The sequence below is a fragment of the Lipophrys pholis genome (assembly GCF_963383615.2).
Source record: "Lipophrys pholis genome assembly, chromosome: 11".
In the NCBI taxonomy this organism is placed as follows: Eukaryota; Metazoa; Chordata; class Actinopteri; order Blenniiformes; family Blenniidae; genus Lipophrys; species Lipophrys pholis.
In genome coordinates this window covers 5,556,009-5,577,722 of record NC_137631.1, presented here as the reverse complement: position 1 = coordinate 5,577,722, position 21,714 = coordinate 5,556,009, and the positions used below count along the sequence as shown (strand labels likewise).

At 41.3% G+C, this 21,714-nt stretch overlaps 1 protein-coding gene across 1 annotated transcript in view; it reads right to left on the bottom strand.

The window, feature by feature from the left end:
• The window catches only part of LOC308116518 (NT-3 growth factor receptor-like), a gene marked incomplete at its 5' end in the record, with an annotated part of 62,119 nt that extends 54,263 nt beyond the window's left edge, over nucleotides 1–7,856 (bottom strand). Inside the window, one exon of the mRNA XM_080474767.1 lies at nucleotides 7,591–7,856. Within this exon, the coding sequence (XP_080330893.1) occupies nucleotides 7,591–7,856 (266 nt within the window). The remainder of the gene's footprint in view (nucleotides 1–7,590) is intronic.
• Between the last annotated feature and the right edge of the window lie 13,858 nt (nucleotides 7,857–21,714).

Genomic DNA, 21,714 nt, shown 5'->3' with positions numbered 1-21,714 from the left:
TGCGTTAAATATATAAAGATAAGAAGGGAGGACACAGTCACATGTTCTGGCAGCTCCTAAACAGGTGCTGGATGAATACATGTGTCGGCCTGTTTTTCTGTCTCTAAGTGGACAAACTCAAGAACAGAGAAACTAATTGGTTAGAGATTTAATGCAAAACAAGAAAGTCAAGTGGATCACTTAAGAAACTATTATCCATTTGAATGTCTTTCTTTTTGTTTTTCAAGATGTGTTAGACAGATTTTTGTTCATCAAAACTTTCCAATTTTCCCATGTTGATTGTCCGACTCTTTATGAGAAAAAGAAAGGCCTTCATCAGGGGTGTCAAACATAAGGTCCATGGGCCAAAGCTGGCCCACAAGAGGCTCCAATCCAGCCAAACCACCGAGGAAATTGTGAACATTTCAAAGAAAACATTGATTTTTGAATCACGAATTTCTTAAAGAGTAGTGAACTCAACACTGAGACTCGTTGGTGATGCTGCCATTAAAGCGAGCACACGAGCATTAGCCTCACAACCATGCTGTCACTTTGTAAAAAACACCAACTATAGGAGACGTTTCTGGGCATTTCACTGTATTTTGCACCAAACTGTTTCATTAAAAATGGCCTCATGTTGAGATTGTATCATTTTCTATCGTAATCGTTTGGCTTTGGGAAAATAAAGATATTATTATATATATATATAGATATTACGTATACTCCGTGCCACAGCAAAGGAAGACTTTAAAGTTTAAATTCAAAGACTATTATGGCCTTATTGTAATGGACATCCCATGCAGTGTAGGAAGCGTGAAACCCTAAATCCAGTCTACAGGGAGACGTTCCCCAGTCACCTGCAGCTCCTTCTGAACACTCGAACTCTTGCGTTGCCTCTTTCTGCTACACTGGTGTGACCAAGAGAAACTGTACAAGGAACATCTGGCATCATCTTGTATCAGAGGAGGAGTCATCGGGGAAAATGAGCGTCCATTTTTAGATTTCTAATTTGTCCTGTACAGAGGGAAACAAGCCCAAGGTCTTGCATAGCAAGCGTAGGTGTGTGTATGTGAGTATGTAGGCAATGTAACATCCATTGTATAGCATGCTAACAAGTCCTTTCTTAACCCACAAAGCCCATGGATAAAACGTTGAAACGAATGCTGAGAGACTGTGGGAAAAACCTGATGATTGTTCAGGCACGCACGCACGCACGCACGCACGCACACATCCTGCCAACATAAGTCGTTACACAGTGATCACCACTGTCTCCAAGGTTCATACCCTGAGCTACTTCTGCTTTTTCTGACATGAGACAAACTAATATCTCCACGTCATATGTCTGGAATATATGTGATCGTCTAAGTCTCACACCCTGGCTGCGTTCTAACTGACAATTATAGCAAATACAGCAGGCAGTGTGGGGTATCAAACATAAGGCCTGTGGGACAAAACTGGCTCCAATATGGCCAAACCACTAATCCAACTGTAAAAACGACAGAGAAAACATTGATTTAAGTTAAGTTATCATTAAAAGTAGTCATTTTTGGCAGTAATTGTTTGAATTTGTGTCACGTATTCTCCACACACAACAAAGAAACACTTTAAAGTTTCAATTTAAAGGTTATTGTGGCACAATTTTAGTATTCCGGCATGCTGAAGATGAGATTGAGCTGCAGGTGGGCCCTGAACTGAATTGTATTTGACACTCCTGATTTGAACTATAACTTTGGTCGGAGTGCAGATTGTTTCCAAGTGGGACACAATTCCCCCAATAATTACAAAACTGAAATCACTCTTTAAGTTTACTGCAATTTAGTTTCTTAGTCATGACAAACTCCATCAAATTCACACCAATCATCACACCACTTTGAAAACACAGGTCATCTAACACACTAGACCCAGCCCTCTATCAACCATGGATGTCTATATGACACATTATCTACTGCCAGGCACCTTGCACTACATAACCTCAGTGGTGAGCAGTTCGGGGGTTACCGCGATAACCAGCCTGACCATGTCTTTACACCTGACATCTGGAAGGAGGCTCCAGATCATTCATACACGTCTGCTCAACTGTGGGACAATAAGTTTTCCCCTGAGCCATCTGGACTCTGAAGCCCCTCAGGACACGGCCTCATCTTTACTAATTTCAATTTATGAGGAACAGATTGTGAAGAACCTCTCATACATCTGACAAAAATACTGAATTTAATCACTGGCTGACGATCCTGAACACATACCGGTAGTCTTCGCACATTGTTTCTGTACGGAGTATGAAGTAGACTTCAAGGTATTTAATAATAATAATAATACGCACTTACATGAGTACTCAGTATCAGCAAGTAGCTAAAGGTTAGTACTAGTACTTGTACTGATCTTTTTAAAAAAAGTGGTATTGGTGCGTCCCTAACCTCAACAGCTTCTCAGCAATACACACGTTTACATCCACCTCTACTCTGAGCAGAAGATATGAGCTCTCACATTCACACGGTACATAATGGCCACTAAGGACATTGGCTATTTTAACGGGCCTATTTATTTCAAACACACTCTGACTGAATCATGTTTATAATTCCATCATGTTTATGGATGCTTATGAAACTTTAATGACTGTGCTCGTCCCACGCTGTCATTTATATACAAGCAGTGAATAAAAGCTGCACGATGTCAGGCCAACGTGTGATGATGCCGAGTTTTTGAGAAAACAATAGGCTTCATGATGAATAAAAGCACCTATTAGCACTTGTTAATGTCTTTGTCTTTTGGTTTCAAAAATAACAGTACTCTTTCTCTTGCCTCTGACTTCCAAACACACATTTAGTCTGTTGTTTTTTTTTCAGGTGAATTAATTAAAATGAATGACTTTTTCCATTATATTTTAAATTCCATCCTTTTGAATCAAAAACAGCATTAATGCCAAGTGCATGGTGCCTTTTTTTATACCAGTTAAATACCCATTCTAAGTTTTTCAACACGAAATATTGATGTGAAAATCATTCTTAACCTTTTCTCTGTCAAACACAAAACCCATTATATGTCTCATGGATTATACGTTGGTCGATTTTTGCTCTCATGACGTTTTGTTTCTTTCTTCCTTACCTGCTCTTCTTTCAATGTTTACAAACTGCTTTAACTTGCCGCGCTCCCGGCCAGCGGTTCATTATGTGCACCGTTTGTGAAACCAAGCACTTGAATATTTGGAACAGAAAAGCCTCTGAAAGGAGCAGACGCCCTTTCTTGTGCAATAGAGGAGCAGTAAACACGCCACTTCTTATCTTTTTCCCCCTGTATCTCCCTGTGATCTCATCCTGTAATCTGTTAAAAATGAAGAAATAGCCGACTTGGAGGGTTGTTTGAGGCGTCTGCAATTTCTCAAGTAACCCAAAAGTATGAAAAACGCACACACACACACACACACACACACACACACACACACACACACACACACACACACACACACACACACACACACACACACAACCAATTTTACAAGGTGGTGAAAAGTAATGTGCGTGAAATGATCAGGTGATCTTCACTCTGACACTCTGTCAGATTTGTGTTGTGCTTTAATGCCGCCACAGTGATGTGGACTGAGTCAGAGCTGTACGGAACAGCTCGTCCCTGAAGCCCGCCTGCGTTCTTCCGTCCCGTCAGCTGCTTTTCGGCTGCTTTGTGGTTCTGGTGGTTGAGCGATGAGAAACTAGACCAAACGGTCGCCAAGACGTAGAAAACTGTTGGTGGTGTGTGATCTGTGGTGTTTGACTCTACAATTCCCAGTGAGTAAAATAGAAATGCCTCATACTGAATACTACAGATCTATAGCAAAACTCTAACTTCAAGAATTGGTTAATACATTGTTTGAATGCAATGTACTGTAGAGTTCAATGGAATTGTGCAGGGGTGTCAAACTTAACACTTTTTAGCCCAAACCGGATATTTAACTGTATTTTGCAAAGGAAAGTATCTTTAAATTGGCTTTATGTTGAGTATTTTTGTCATTTTCTATAGTAATTGTTCCGTTTTGTGAGAATATAGACATCTTCAAACTGTAAAGTTGAAATTTAAATGTTATTAAGGCACTATTTTACCAGTCCAGCCCACTTAAGATGAAGTTGAGCTGTATGTGGACCCTGAAAAACAATGTCTTTCACACCCCTGGAATCACGTGTCGCTAAAATCAACCAATCAAAAGAAAAAAAACTGGCTCAGATACAGTAATCTGCACAAATCCAATAAAGAGCTGAAGTTAGTGCTTTAATTAATATTCTATTTCTCCACTGAGCTACGAGGCATGGATAGTCCCGAATGCCTGAAGCATCAGTGACAATCACAGCCGCAATAATACAGACGGATTTATTCGCTTGGTGAGTTTCAAACACTTCAAACCCCCCAGGAAAAAGCCTGGAAGGAAAATCTGTGATATCTGTAAAAAATCCGAAGATAGATAACAGAAACGTTTACTGACATTCAACTGTTTATTCTCCTGTAAGCAAATGTCATTACATGGTAGGGATGCACCGATCCACATTTTTTTCCATTCCGATCCGATCCCGATACCTGAATGTGGATATCCGACGATACTATTCCGATACCTGGGCTCTGTTTGCTTTAATATTATTATTATCATTATTGTTGATTTTATATGAGGCTGTAATAAACTCCTCTCTACAGATAGAATGAAATGTACGAATGTATGCAGGTATTCTCTCAAAAGGCAACTTGAGGTTAGTATAAGGTCAGAAAAGGAAGCAGGACAAACTATTTTTGTTCCATTTGGACAATGTGAGGGTCTGTGTGACGTCATCATCTCATAATAAAATTGATATATATTTAAAACTTCAGAATCACTTTATTAACCCCTGGGGAAATTCTTTAGCAACGCAGCACAAACAGCAGTGTTTCCAGCTCTAACACAACACAAATGATTGGGACTATTTTCAGGGAGTTTAGCGTAGTGGGACGCAGCTTCACAGAGGTGTGAATCGCCTGCTACAGCGGAGGAGCTGCTTTTCATTGTTTCGATGCCGCTGTCAGTGCCGTTCTCCTCCACGAGCTGGAGTTTTAAAACGGTGATGTGTGGCGGCAGAGAGGCCGTCTCGCTGTACAACGGCTTTGCAAACATCCATGTTGCTTTGTTGCTTTGCTGCTTTGTCGTGTTTTGAGTGTAAAATACGTCCAAACAGCGACATGTTGTCACGAAAAGCTGGATAGCACACTGCTGCTACGGTAGCCTGCTGGCTGGCTGCAAACTGGAATGGATTTCCTGACTCATTGCTCCACTTCTCATTGAGACCCGCCTCCCTTCAGCAAATCCAGTCCACAGTTTGCAGCCGGCGAGCAGAGCAGCAGCAGGGAAACACTTGTAGAATCATTTCAGTAACAGTAAAGCAGAGACGAGGCTTCATGGATCAGAAATCTCCTCAAGTTGGATCGGAACTTTCCGATTGGTGAATTACGTTTATATACCGATACTGTATCGAATCGGTACCATCCCTATTGCATAGTATGTTAAACGGTTTGATATCTTGTGTTACAGTGACTGCTGGGTATTTCTAAAGGAAGGGACACATAGTTAAATAAGAAAAATCCTTTTTTTTTTCTCCTTTTTGTTTATGTTTATACGTAAAAAAAAGAAAAAAGGCACAACAAATCTTATCAAATACAAGTCACTTTAGAGTTTTATGTGCCGGACGTGGAAATGAAACTGATTTGTATTCAGTGCCCACTGAGAGGAGATCGGGCTCTGTTAGAGATCTGCCTGGTTTCTTCATCCAAAGAAAAGTGACACTAAGACTTTGTAATAGAAACTTTTTTTTTTTTTTACCTGAGTCATTTCTGCTTTAATACCTTCAGCTCTCTTTGAGAGATCTGGTCTTATTCCCCCGTAAGGCTGATCTGCTCTGCAATCGGATGAATAAAATATACAAGTCAGTGACTGCGGCATAGAAATAATAATATTTAGAGAGGCAAATGAATGACATTTGTGTTTCATCTCATTCAAGCGAAGCAGCTGGAAATTTTCCTGCAAAGTTTAAAATGTGTTGTATTAAGACCAAAGGACATCTTGGTGCTTTGTGAATACCCACTTCTTCAGAACTCTAACTGATTCAGTCAGGTTCACCCTGACCAGCACATCCGGAAAACCATGAAAGATTAGAGTGACTATTTCATACAGTCTTTAACTTTTATAATCACGCTTTTAAATTTCTTGAAAGGTTTTTTTCATTTTATGGCTCGATGATAAACATGCAATAATGCTGTCAAGTACTGCAATGATATGATTAGTGACAAATACTAACAATTTTTTTTAGGGATGCACCAATACCGACACCAGTATCGGGTCCTGGGTCTGATAGTGCACAGAGCACCGGGTCTGATAAAAGATCCCCGATACAACCCGACGAGGATTATGTTTGAATTCGAAGGGCATTATTGCACCGTGCATCAGTAATTTTTCTATTTATATTGTTCAGCCTTAGTTTATTTACTTTGTAGTTTAACCTTTCATCAGGAAAATGTGTGCCCCTATTTAATGCTTCCTTCTAAAGCAGTGAATTACAATAAGTGCTAGACTACTGCAGTGAAATCATCGGCTTTCACAAAGCATCTCTTCGTCCCAGTTATTTCCCCTGGATTGATGCATTTATCTTAAAAAATGGTGCCTGAAATGAGCACTGTACACACAAAACGGCTGCAAGTGATAGTATCTACTGCACAGACGACCAGAAAATATAGTAAGTCGTATTTTAAGAGTGTTTTTATGTGACTGAAATGTAATTTAGGATAGTATTACTCAATATTGACACAGCAATCTTTTGAGGAGATCTGTATATTTTTTAGTTTTTATGGAACGGTGTCTTCTACTGAATCACGTTTCATGAGAACGTCATGACAGATGATGTATTTTCTGTTGGAAGCCACATGTCGGATATATGAAACTAAAATCATCCCATTGTGAGCGACATGTCCTACTGCTTTGAGGCCTCAGCTAATGTATACGAATTCAATAATTCAACCGCAGAAAAGAGCTCTTAGATTAATAAATAATCCTGGCTTTTTTGATTCCACAGATCCATTATTCATATCGTCCTGCACCTTGAAATTTTCACTTTGGAATTATTATATCCGGTTCGGAGTGGAAGCCTTCCTGTTTGTATTCAACAGTTTTAGGAGTTAGGCGAAGGTGAATAGACTTTATGTATAATATAGATGTGTTTGGATCTGTTAATCTCTCTGTTTTTAGGTGGTAAAATACAGAATAATTAAAGGTTGCTTGTCAATATTGTGGCTTGTTCATCGGGATATAATAGAATGGGCTTCAGAGTGGTCCACTTAAAAAGTGTGTATCATTTGAGGATGTGTTTGGATATGGAATAACTCATTAATTCATCATTAAAGATGTTATAACCAAAGCGTGTGGCCTTAAATGACCAACTGGGACCTGGTCCCAGTGTTCAAACATTTTTAAAGAGGGTGACTTTTCACCATTGTTCATGGACAGTCTGGGTGCATCAGAAGAAGTGACGATGAAGAGTGTGGACGCATCAGGTGATGGTGAAGAGTGTGGGTGAATCAGAGCCGACCGGGGGTCCCTGCAGCCCTACTCACATGGCGGTGATGTTCTGGAGGTCCTCGATGCTCCCGGAGCTGTTCAGTCCCTGGAAGGACAGCAGCGGGAAGAAGCGGCTGTTGTCGGACGTATTGCAGTAGATCTCGGTGGGCGAGCAGTTGCAGGTGGGCGGACAGTCCAGCAGGGAGCCCAGGTAGCTGTGCGAGAAGAGGCAGAGCAGCGCGAGCAGCCACCAGCAGCTGCTGCGCGTCCTCGGGGCGCGACGCGCGCAAAACGCGCCGAGCAATGCGCCAAATACATCCATGCTTGTCTCGCGACTCCCCGCAAGTCCGATTTCTTCCAACTTTGGAGCGCAGGAGCAGGAGGAACGTCTGAAGGGGGGGGTGGGGGGTGGGAGGGGGTGGTGGTGGTGGTGGTGGGGGGGGGGGGAAGAGGAGAAAACAATCCCCGGCGGTGTGAGTCCGCTGCCTGCGTGTACGTGGGAGTCAGACAGCGTCAAAACGACGTCAAATGTGAGATTAGGAAAGCATCTCCTGTCACGTAGGCGAGAATTCACGTGTGTGGAGGGTGATGGTGATGAAGGAGATGATGGTGTGTGTGTGTGTGTGTGTGTGTGTGTGTGTGTGTGTGTGTGTGTGTGTGTGTGTGTGTGTGTGTGTGTGTGTGTGTGTGTGTGTGTGTGAGGTTTTAATGATGCCAGTCACGGACACCCTGTCCGTCTAAAGGAAGAAAAAAAAAAAAAAAAACGAAAAAAACATCAAGACGACCATGAACAGTATAATTCCGAAAATATTCCAGATCTATAAGATGAGCTGCTCGGTGGATGAACAGTCCTGCTCCCCTCTTCTATCTGCATCCTTCTCCTCCTCCTCCTCCTCTCTGCTCCTCGGTGGTGCTGCTGCAGCCACCAGGCGACAGGAGAGAGAGAGAGAGAGAGAGAGAGAGAGAGAGAGAGAGAGAGAGAGAGAGAGAGAGAGAGAGAGCGCGAGAGAGAGAGATTCATCCCACCGATTCAGAATGATGAAGACAGATTTCAAATGGTAAACTTCCAGGGAAAAAAACACAGTCAGTTTAAACAATTCTAATTCAATTCAATATTTATTTCTATAGTTCTGTAACATTAGATTTACGTTTAACTATATTCATTTCCTTTTGGCATATTTTATCATTTCATTTTATTATTATTATCTATTTTTGGTATTAATGTATGTTGTGCCTTATATATAATATAATCAATTATTTAGTGAGATATTTCTTGATTTTATGTTATCTTCTTTCACTACAAAACGTTGGTACCTGCCTGGTGGTGTTGTTGGTACAGCCCAAATATTTGAAGCAAGGTAGTGGTGTGCTATACTGCAAGCTTTGGTAATGATCCATACTAAGTAAATACAGGGTTAGTATCACTGATACTGATCCGATACCGATCCAATACCGATACTTGTTTAATAATAAAGGTTAATGCGTCATCAAATCGCTAAATCTGGATGAATTTTCATGATTGTTTTTAGGATTTTTGTATTTGCTTTTTTTAATTTGTTAAAACCTAGAATAGTATTTGAGAAAGGTTTATCGTGAAATACTACAGAAAATACTTTATTATCATCATAAAATAAATGGTTCAAACAACAGTAACAAAACAGTTTTCTCCCATACATTGTAATGTCTGGATTATTTTCTTAAATAAAACAAAGTGGACAAAACTATCACTCAAAGTAAATATTTTTTCAGGTGGAGAGTTCAGGCTGGAGCACATTGCATGCATACAGGAGAGAAACTAAAACCAAGTACCAATCTCATCGCACTGGTATCGTCCAATATCAATACAAACGTGGGTATCAATATTATCGATATTTGGATCGATCCGCCCACCACTACAGCACGGGAGATGGAGTGAAGTGCGGTGAGCCTCAGTGTTTTCTGGAGCTGTAAATAAAACCTTAAAATCTTAAAACTGTCCTGCCGCTTTGGTGATTTAGCAGAGAGAGAGTAAAACTTCAGAAGAACAAAGTTAATCGTAACCCGCCTGACCCACTGCCCTGGAGACGGTGAGCCCAACAAGTTTTCAGGGTTACAGTTCTAAATAAAACAGTAATTTCAAAGCACTTTAACAGAGAAGAACCAACCAGAACAAGACGCAGAGGAGGAGACTTTCTGCAGAACCAGAGAGAGAGAGAGAGAGAGAGATAGCCCAGGCCACAGGTATTAAAGACCATTAGTGTAGGTACTCCAGCAGTGTAAACCTCCAGCAGCTTCACCAGAACCTGGGCGGCCGGAACCAGCCTTGACAGTAAGCTTCATTAAATAGAAAAGTCTTAAGCCGAACAGTTCTTCAGGATATGATGGAGCCTGGTTGTTAAGAGCTTCCTATAGGTGAAAAGAAGGATTTCAAAGTTTATTTTGAATTTAACAGGAGGCCAATGAAGAGAAGCTGATATTGGAGTTAAAGGAATAGACTGAAAAAAAAAAAAAAAGGAATTACAAGCAATATGCTGATTCAGCTGCAGAACCACCCTAAGTTAGAAATAACAGAAAACACCTGCTACAGCAATGAAGTCATAGCGCGTGAGGCACATGAGAGAACAGGAACCGGAGACATCCGTACCAAGATGAGCTTCCCGCTCTAGCCACTACGGTAAACAACACACACACCAACACACACCGACACACACACACACACACACACACACACACACACACACACACACACACACACACACACACACACACACACACACACACACACACACACAAACCACCTGTGGGCCCCCAAGGCTACAGATGCGTTTAAACAAAACCTAAACTGTTATCTTTTTTAAAAAGTTTTTTCTTAAATGTCTTCTATGGTGTTCCTTTTAACCAGTCCATGACCCCAATAACATTTTACATTTTAAACTGTTGTTTTTTTTAAATTACTGTAGCATTTTCAGATCGCTTAAATATAAAGTACATTACAAATTCAATTAATTCTTATTCTTATTATTCATGATCCATTTTCACAATACGCCATGAGGCATGCAGCCTTTAATCTGAAGTTAAACCTGCCTCTGGCCAGGTTTAATTTCAGTCTTGATTTAGCTCTAGTCTGCCTTCAGGAAAGAAGATTATTCAACAAAATAGTAGGACAAGTCTGAGACTAGTTTAATCCACGTCTGGCAGGGTCCGTGGAGAACCCAGAAGCAGACTCGCACACAAAGACGAGAGTTCGCAGGGTTTATTGAAAAGACAAGGCAAATAGATTGACGGGCGGCGGTCCAGGTCCAGGCAGAGGTCGTTACACGGGAGAAATCCAAACACACGAGACGTCCACACGGGAGAACACTGGGAGAGGACTGGGGGTCAAGAAGACAGAGCAACAATGACGAGAATAAACGAGACGTGAAGGGGCGGGGTTTAAATACATGGGGAGAGGGAAGTCACAGGTGAGACAAATCAAGCTGATTACACACACAGACGAGGAGTACACAACAAAACAGGAAGTCAAAAGTGAGTAAGAGACGCAGATTTGACGAACACACACACAGACACAAACAACCCTTACAACATCAGAGGAAGCCATTTCAGCAAGTCCTGGTTTAAAGTGTGATTTAGTCTAGGACTAGGCTTAGTCCCTGAACAGGAAACCGGGGCCTCAGAGCCCAGCGCTGCACATTGCATTTGATCATATCTGCTCTGAAATAAAAAGCTTAATCGGGAGAAGTTGTCCTGCATGTCTGCAAGGTATTCAAGTACAGGATGAAAAGACCGGGAGGTGTGGCTCGTCTGTACAGGACGGGGAACTAACAGAGTGGCCTGGTCTCTCCTGCTGGCGCCTGTCAGGACTCCCGCTGCAGCGTTTTAAATGAACTGAAGACTTTTTAAAGTTCTGTTGGAGTTCAGTACGAAGTTGGCATCGTGGGATGTGATTCTGCTAGGTCTGGTCATTTTCAGATATAAGCTCATACTATATATAGTATTGATAGATTCATCAATCGTTTTGTTGCTTACTTGGATTTAGCATATCATCGTTATAATCACCAACGGATGAGAATACTTTTTTACTTCACATTAAAAAACATTTCTCTCACCCAGTCCTTTAAATGCTTCCTTACTGGAGCCCGGTGCTCGATATATCCAGCTTTTTCTTTTCTTCTTTACAGATTTCAATTGTTAAACGTTCTAATAAGTTGTCAATAACAATAATTTGTACTATTCAAGTAATTTAATCACACAGAAGTCAAATTCATAGTGAAGTTTGAGGGTAGAGAAGCGGACTTTGGATCGGCTGTTTGTGAGAGGCTGAAAAATAAGTTCGATTAAAGCAGTTTTAAGTACAGGCTTCTTTAATTTTTGGTACTTTTTGCTTAGTGCGGCGCTGTCAAACATAAAGCTTGAGGGCCAAATTCGGCCCGCAACAGGCTCCAATCTGTCCCTCCAAACCACCGGGTGAATTGTATAAATTCCAGCGGAAACAGATTTACTCTTGACACATTTCTTCAGAGTGGAGTCACAACACAACACTGAGATCCGAGCTGAGATGTTGTGACGCTGCCATGAAAGCGAGCAAACTGGCATTAGCCTCAAAGGCGTGCTGTCAGGGCGAGTTTGTGAAAACACCCATAATGCAACAGATATAAGAGATTTCACAGTATTTCCACCAGAAGGTTTCATTAAAATGGGCTTTCCGTTGAGATTGTGGTCATTTTCTGAAGACATTTTTTGATTTAATGAAAAAATTGACATTTTCATCGCATATACTCTGCACCAAAACAAAGGAAAACTTAAAGTTTTAAATGTAAATATTGTTGTGGCACTGCTTTATCGGTCGGGCCCACTCAAGATGAACCTGGGCTGTAAGTGACTCCTGAACTAAAATGTAAGCGAGAACAAATTGTACAGAGGACAGTGTCTCACCTTCAACTACAGTTCTGCATATGAGCAACAGGAAGCTCTGTCACTACTTTAATAGCGTCACGTGTGGTGATTTATTTTTGGAGTTTACACTTGAGCCGCGGGCCCTGCAGGCAGAAGCCAAGGAATCACAAAACGTCAAATTCTCAAACCTTTGTTGAATTTGTCATATAAAGAGTGATTCCCTTTGGCAAAAGCTGCTCTGCAAATAAGTTGAATGGTCATTTTGGAGTCAATGATGCTCATTTTGTGGAATTTCAAGTACTTTACCGGAGGAGCAGGTAAAGTACTTTGGTCTGTGCTTTGGTTGATGTGTTTCACACTCAGCGAGGTCGACGGCTGACCATCGTTCTGAACAGATGAATGGAGCACGGTCACCTCCATCCCATGGTACTTTCTGTCACACTGTCACCAAAAGCTTCAAACTGTCGCTTTCTAAAGCAAAAACGCAGTTTGCGGATTAACAGTAAGGGTCTTTATTTACAAGCCTGATTATGATGGTGTGGATCATCAAACTGAACTGTTTCCAGCTTTTTCTTTTTTCTTTCAGTTCTGTCTCCTGCAGCGATAAACCAGAAATCCAGCACCCAGCGAAGTGTTGGGCCCACTGACTCTCTGAGGAGGAGAGCTGTTTTTCTCCTCCTCTCTTTTCAGCTTGGACGCTTTCTTGCAGAGGTTCACACCTGCAAACCATCCAATTCTCAATCTCAGCATCTAATAAACAGTCTGAGCTCTTTCTCTTTTGGACTGATGTTGTTCAAGGGAATTTCTGCTTTTTTTTCTTTGCCAATGCTCTCCTGTTTGTGGGAGTGCTGGAGGTGGGAGGTGCTGAAGCTCTTGGTTCTGCTTATTTTACTCTTATTTTTCAGGCTTTGCTTTGTTAGTTTGGACTTGGAGAACTTGACATCATTAATTATTTGCCCTTATTTACACTTTATGTAGGTAGTACTCGCTGGGTTGTCCGATACTGCACAACCCGGCGAGTACTACGTGACATCATGCATCAGTAACTTCTCCTGCAGGTACGCGAGAGAGCACGAGCGATGACAAAAGTGAGACAGGCTGTAAACTGTTTTCTGCCAAAATACGAAGAGGAGGCAAAAGCTAGTTTTTACAACACCAGCAACGTAATGACCAGAGACATTTGGACTGGTAGAGTTAGCTCGTTGTGTCGCTTGTGAACTGCTAAGTGGATCCAGGAGGAGTTTGCTTTGAGCCGTGCTACATGCTACATGCTACATGCTACATGCTAAAGAGTTTTGGGGCTCACTCACAATTGATGCTACATGCTGAACATGATTAAAGTCTGACTGATATTATCATTAACAGTGAGCTGGAGTGTATGGCTCCTCGGTCCCTTGGACAACAGTCTACAGTACTGCGCTATGCGTACTGTAGACGCAGTAGTATACTGGGGCCTTCAAGGCGGTGCATGTCGTGTTGACGCCAAAGCTGTGTGTCGGTAGTTCGCAGCAAAGCATAGCCTTCATGTACTCGTATCGGTACTCAGTATCAACGAGTAGCTATAAGTTTTTACTCCTACTTGTATTCATCCTTTAACAAAGTGGTATTGGTGCATCCCTACTATTATTTTACTTCCCCAATGCCCTAACACAGACGTCTATAACGCTCATTCTAGAGAGCTGCAGTCCTGCGTGTTTTAGATTTCTCAGTGCTTCAACACTCCTGAATCTAAAGATTATCTCTTCGCCAAGCTCAGACACCCAATAAGGAACCAATCGTGGCAGGGAGACACTCTAAACATGCAGGACAGGAGTCGCTCAGGACCAGAGTTGGAGACCATGACCCCCTAAATCCTGAACAGTTCAGCTTGTTCCCAACAATTCTTACTGATGGTTTCTCTTCATTAAGTGCATTTCAAACACAACCAACCCATTCTGTGCTGTCAAATAGCCCATTGTTTCTTTTTTTAACAAAATACTCAATCACGTATGGATTTTTTAGCGCTTTGTTTATAGAATAAACATCACTGACTAAACCAAATATTGGCCATCGCACTACAGATCCTCATCTTACTGTATTTCATTCCCTATTGTTATAATTGTCACAGTCCTAACAAAACTACAGGACAATTTATCAGTTTGAGCTCATCATCAAAGAGAGAGAGAAAGACTTCATTTACTCAGTTTCGTTTTTCATCCATCATCCATCTTCTCCACTGCTGTGGGAGAGGGCAGGGTACACGCTGGACAGGTCACCAGTTCATCACAAGACAAAAAACACAGAGATTAGGGGCAATTTAGTGTCACCAATCAACCCCACAGGCATGTTTTTGGACTGTGTGAAGAAAACCGGAGAACCCAGAGGAAAAAACCACACACACGCAAACTCCACACAGAAAGGCCGCTGCGAAGCGAGAGTGCAAACCACTGTGCCCCAGTTTAGTTATACTCTTCAAAATCAATATTCCATTGTTCTTTTTTTTCTGAATCAAAGAGGAAAATAATCCGATCTTGTCTCCACGTGTCGATGATGCCGTGATGAACAGAGAAATATAAGTATGTACAAAGCAATTATCACAAACAAAATGTTACTCACACTCACACAAAAAATTTACTGCCCCACAAAAGCAGTTTTTAAATGTTTTACCTTTCCACAAATATATAAAAAAATAAATAAATAAATAAATGAATATTCTATACTGATGCTTTCACTGCATTTGTTCCACTGCTACACAAAATCTGAGCTCAGATCCAAACCCCATCACCAGGCCGGTGGTGGTCACCTTCACTTCAAAGTAGTGTCCTAGTTTATTCCACAGGCTCAACTGGAGCATGTGGATTGGCTGGTGGTGACACACCGAGGAATGAAATGTATGAATAATTTCAGCCGGGTAGTTCCTCGCTGCAGTGCAGAATATTGAATAAAAGTCTCTTATCAAATCACATTTTATTCAAGACAGCGACTCCCATATCGTCAGTGTTATACCATCTGAAAATAGGTGTGGCATGATAGCACTTCCAAATACATCGTAATATTTCTCAGAGTTCCGGAAACATCGCCCAGGCATGTGTGCGTTTTCTTTTGGTACCCCGGCTTCTTCCCAAAACATCCATATGGTGGTGGCCGAAGTGAGCAGTGTATATCCTGCCTTCATCCATAGTTAGCGAGGACCGACTCCTACGACCCTACAAGTAGTGTGGAAGATGAATTTTTAACTTATCCGTGCTCTATAGTGTGTTGCTGGCACTTGGTTAGGGCTCCCACAAACGGCGCGATTCTCGGCCGTTGGGCTCATCAAAGCCTTCTCACTGTTCACGACTGTACGAGATGAATTTAAATAATCGTTTTTGCAGACTGCTGCTGAGCTGAATCTGTGTCACGTCGAAGCGATTACGGAAGACTAAAATGTCATAGGCGTGCGCCATCCTTTAAAATTAAAGGCGCTAAACATGGACAGAACTTTCGCTTTCCCTTGCAGTGTTCTTATGTTTGAAAAAAAAAAAGGAAAGAGAGGTGAACTGGGGGTTGCCAATTTGCAAAGAGAGCTTGAAGTAAGTACGTGTAAGCGTGTGCTAGCATTTTATGTTAGCAATCCTGTGTTGCACGGATAACTACGTCATGTCATGCTGCATTTCTGTTGGTTTGTTTAAGCTGACGTGATCACAGCTATGACTCCCTAAGTATCCGACACAGTCTGATAGTGGTCACAGGCTTTGGACTGATACCTCGGCTGTCCTCGCGCCGTGCACGAAGCCCGACCGATGTGAGCCGCAACGGCTGGTTTCACAAACGATTCTTCCACAATCCGATCCTCTGTCTCAGACAGCCGAATATTGCGCTGTTTGTGGGAGCCTTTCCACAGTAAAACATGAATATCCTCACAAGAGACAAGTCACCAGACCATCACAGTCTGGTGCCTCTAAAATTAGAGTCACCTCGTGTCATGAGATCAACAGTATTCTTTTCTTCCCTGTGGTCGTAGCACCTTAACCAGCTGGCCGTGATGGACTCAGATTGAATAACTGGCAGTAGAAGAGGCAATAAATGGAATCTTTGACATGGTTTTCTATTCATCAGTCCAGTGTGTCGTCAATCCCTTACAGTGGACGACCATTCAGACATTCAGTTGTCAGTTGCTTCATTCCAAATCTCTCCATTCATCTCTGCTGACAGTAAAATATCAGGCGACATGTTTCACCTCAGTTTAAACGCTCCACACAATCAAAGCCATGACCTTGGTCAAAGCTTCGGCTCGGTTCATCTCTCTTGTTGGCACAAACTGCTCCAGCCTGAACAGGGGTTCGACTCCATGTCGGTAAAGTAATTCGCTCATACAACAGCACGTGAAACACTGCACTGTCACAAAGCTGAGAGAGTTTCATCAAATGTTCAGTTAATTTTTGTATACAAAGCGTACAAGCTTTCGGGTGTTTGGAAAAACATGTTCCTACCTTCTGGCTGCGATGATAGTCGGATCTGCGTGAGAGCAGGCAGAACATTTTAAGACGTCCGGTCAACAAAAAGACACAAAACGCCGTCACTCTGCTCTGCTCTCATTCGTAGCATGTTGTCAGAATAAAACACAGTTTTTTTAGGTATGTGAGGAATACGAGGTAGTTGAAAAAAACTGAAAAACCAAAATGATGTCAAATAGAAGATACTGCAAATGAGTCATCTAAAGGTTTTGAAGCCAGCCATCACTGGTGATTGTCAGTACAGACGTCTGCGACCGATATAACCAAAGCAGCTGTTCCTGTCACTTTGTATTAAATATAATTCATCTGGAGCCACAAAACATGTTTAACTGTCAAAATGAAAAACAGCGCAGCTCATAAAGTTGCAAAGTGTTGTATTTTCTGCGATGTCCGAGGTTACATTGAGATAAAATACTTTAACTGTTTTAGATGTGTTGACACTTTTCTGCACGTTTTCTTTTCTTTGTTGTCTTTTTCACTCATTTGAGCTGTTTAACCATTCAAAAAATGTTATTCCATTTTTTTTTTAAATCTGTTTTCATTTTTTCGCCATTTTGAAAAAGTGTTATCTTTGTCCCACGGGTTTAGCTATTTCCATCAATTCTAGCCAGTTTTATTCTGTGTTTAGCGATCGTAGCTTCTTTTTTTTTTTTTTTGCCTTTTTTAAAGCTTTTTGAGGGGCTGAAGAGCAACAAGTGGCTCCAGAGCAGCAGGTTCCAGAGCCCTGTGTCAGTTCAGCAGGGCTTTGAAGCGATTGAGCCCAGTTTTGGTTGCCTGTCCAACACCAGCCTTGTCTGAACCCGATCATTTTTTGAGGTGGAGGAAGGAGAACTTTGATTAAGATTTAAAGCAAGGTAGAATGAAAACGCTCAGACACCCTTAACGATGTGGATGCTGTTGTTGTACACTCAGATTCGGAGATTTGAGCGGTATAATTCAACATTATCCAACATGATAGATGAGAATCTGAGCTCACTAAACAGCATGTCTATCATGTGTCAAACAAAAAAAGGAGAAAATTCAAGTTCAAGATTAATGTATCCTATACAATGGCATTGCTGAACCTTTTTTTTTTTTTTTAAATGTGAGTGGTTGTCATCATGCCTCCTTGTTAAAAAGTTGTTCTAAAGCTTTATATCGACAATCACAGGGTGAACAGTTGCACCAAACCTAGCTTGTCTGTCTTCCTCAAATGAGAGATTGAGTATTATACGACAACATTTCAAGTGATAATTCAACATTTATGCTTTTTGTTTCAGAAAACCCTAACCCTTTATACGGCAATCTTTTGGATAAGAACTCACATGTAGGAGCAGTTTTCCGGGACTTTAGCAAGGCATTTGACACCATCAACCACCAAATCCTACTTCAAAAATTGTCATATCTTAATTTCTCTGATGATACTGTCCAATGGTTCAAATCATATCAAACAGAATACAATGTGTATTGGTTGATGGTGCTGAAGGTTTTCTTATCGCATAAGCTTCAGCAATCAGGTATGAAAAATGCGTCCATTCCATGCTATGTGACATGTCACGTAGTCACTTTGGACAGAAACAGGAAGCTGTGACTTGCGTGTTCCAAGATAGCATATGATGTAAGATATGATCTTTGAATGCGAGCAAAATGTGCAAAACAGGAAAACTGACTCACCGCAGAGATGTGCAGATGGGAGCCAGGCGTCCATATCGTAACCATTTATGGCCAGTATAAGGAACATGACATGAAGTCTCTGCGAAACTGCAACTCGCGCCGAGTTTCGGGGAAATTAAGACGGTGCGGCTGGGCTCTCCCCGACGATCCTGGATAAAAGACCGGTGCTCGAGCTAGTCAGGGTCCTTCTCCTTGTGAACTAGGATGCAACTTGTGTCTGACTGCCAGAGAGAACGACCCAGAGTTCTGCACCAGCACATTCAATCCAATCTTAATGTTCAAATGTATGCGGATGACGCAGTCATTTTTACTCATGGTTCAACAACTAAAAAAAATTTCATCCAAGCTTACAAATGCCTTAACAAAGGTCCAGCTCTGGCTCAAAGATCACTGTCGACTTCTCAATACTAAAATAAACAATGTGTATGACATTCTCCAAAAGACCAACGCAGTAGAACAACCTTTCAGTCTCTATAGACGGAGAAGTACTTGAACTGGTCTCTCAGTTTAAGTACCAAGTTGGAGTCATACTGGACTCAAACTTTAAAAAAAGGTTGTCAACACTATAAAATCCAACCTCCAAAATTTGAAACAAGTCAGGCCTTTTGCCTCCCCCACTGCTGCTAAATCTTATCTTCATTGTATGATCTTCTCTCACACAGAGTTCTGTCTTACTGTTTGGTCATTTGCTGGCATCACTACACTAAAACCTGTGGAACAGTTGTAAAGAAAAAGCCAGCAAGGTTTTCGCCAAAAAAACCCTATACCTCTCACCATTGTGGGAAATATCATCTTTTGAGTTTTGAAAACTTCAGAATTTTTAAACATGCTTGTCTCGTCTACAACTCCCTCCATGGTTTGGCCACTCCCCCTTTGGAGGAATTTATTAAAAGACAGTAATCTTAGAACGAGATCAGCTGCAAGAGGAGACTGTGAGGTTCACTTCAGACGAAACACCGCGGGACAAAACTTAATTTCAGTGAAATGGTTAACAAGCTGAAATAGTCTTCCAATTACTATTAGAGAGTCTTCCACTTTTACAGCATTGAAAAAATAGCTGAAACTATGGTTAAAGGTTAATCAATCCTGTGATCACTTGTAAGACCTGATTAAATGTTATAGACTGGAGTATTTGTTTATATTGCAGGGGTAGTTGTAAATAGTGTATAAACTCTATGTCCATGTTTGTTTGTTTTTAAATTACTGTTGTTGTCTTAAATGTACGAGGACTACGAATAGAAACTAGAAAGTAAAAATAGAAAGTAGCCCATGGCTAAATCTGGCGCATTTACACAAAGTGACTGAGTGTCCATTAATGTGCACGGTCCTCTGGAAATAAACTAATAAAGAAAAAGAAGAAGAAAAAAAAAAGTCAATTTACACAGAAACGGCAGAAACACTGAAAACAATGTAGATTTCCTGTAGGGCCACTAGTGGGTGCTGTTGGTTGTTTCTGTAATAAAACCACACTGGTGCGCAGAGAACAATACATTACAAACAGTGGCAACAATGGCGAGAAACACAGACAGTTTCTCTTTTAGACTGGCTGTCAGGCGCAAATTTAAAAATCATTCTGGCAATATCTAAGTTTGCCACTGTGGCCAAGTTCAGCTGGTTCGGGCCTCCAACAGGTCCCCTCCACCTGCAACATCCAAGGAACGAGTCCACTTCTTGGAAATGGTTTCATGATCAATTCTCTTAGGTGGCACTCCTGAATGACCTGCCCAAGATTAAAACAATATCCCTTTGGAGTCCACATTGTCAGAAGGTATTTCAAAATGTGACGCTATCATTGTGTTCATCTCCTGTGTTAACTGTCGGCACTCCACTGTGAAATGTCCGCTGGATTTGTTGCAGGACAACGAAGAGGGGAGACTGAGGTTGTTTTTTTCTTCTATTTAGTGTATGAAGAGCATACACTGCTGACTATTTTTGGCTCTGCAACATTTAGATGTTCAGGTGCATCTAAGTCAGGGTGGTCAAACATAAGGCCCGTGGGTGACAACAAGCTGGAAAGAGGGTCCACTCCGGCCCAGGAGAATATCTAGAAAATTGTAAAAAGTCATGCTGTCACTGAAAACCAAAATGCAATGGTTACAGGGGAAGTTTTTTCTCTGTATATTGCACCTGAAAGAATGAATAAAATTGTCTGTGGCCCCTGAATTAAAATATTTTTAAATACTGGACTAAATTGTGTCGCATTATGTGATAATGGTGCACATTTCAGTTTCCCTGTAATTATGGAAAAAAAAACAATGTTCCGAAAAAATCTTGCATTGCAGTTTTTTGTTGATGTACTTCCAATAATGTGCCGTGTGGGACAGCACCACTCCTGTTTTTCTCCTTCCTGTAAATCACTGCTGCTGTAGCTATATTTATTCCACGGAGCTAAAAGGGTTTGGTCGCACCCATTCAGATGACATCAATCAGATGTTAATGTCATGACTTTTTAATGTACCTATGACCATAATGCATTATGGATGAACCATTGATTCTTAATGGCTGGTTAATGTACTGCATTTGACCAAGCTGTGGTTTTATGATGGATGGATAGGCACGAACCGAGCTTTGCCTCTTTCTTTTCACTCTATCTCTTACCACACACACACACACACACACACACACACACACACACACACACACACACACACCCACCCACCCACACACACACACACACACACACACACACACACACACACACACACACACACACGTGTCCTACCAACATAAGTCATTGACATATTTCCTTCTTTTTCATATTCAGTGGTGAAAAGTGTATAATCCAAATCCTAGTTTTAACACACTTGAAAAAAAAATTCTTAAGATGAGACACCCTAACCCTGAAATATGCAGGAAAACATTGCAGAGATTTGCATTTCAATGCCCACAAACTAGGTGCCACAGAAATGTATCATACGGATGCAAAACTCTTGGACAATGATTCAATCTCTGTATCCTTCACTGCTATAATTTTAAAATAAATTTTGACCTTTTCGAGACTTAGTGCACATGTTGGTGCACTGGAACACAGACTGGTCGTTGAATTCAGCCGCAAGGGGAAAACACATAATCTGTTTCCAGTGTCTCCAACCTGTTTCCTATTGCGTGAACGGGAGGCATGGCTTGGTAGAGCGGTCGTCTCCCAATCGAAAGGTTGCAGGTTTGATTCCCATATCTCCC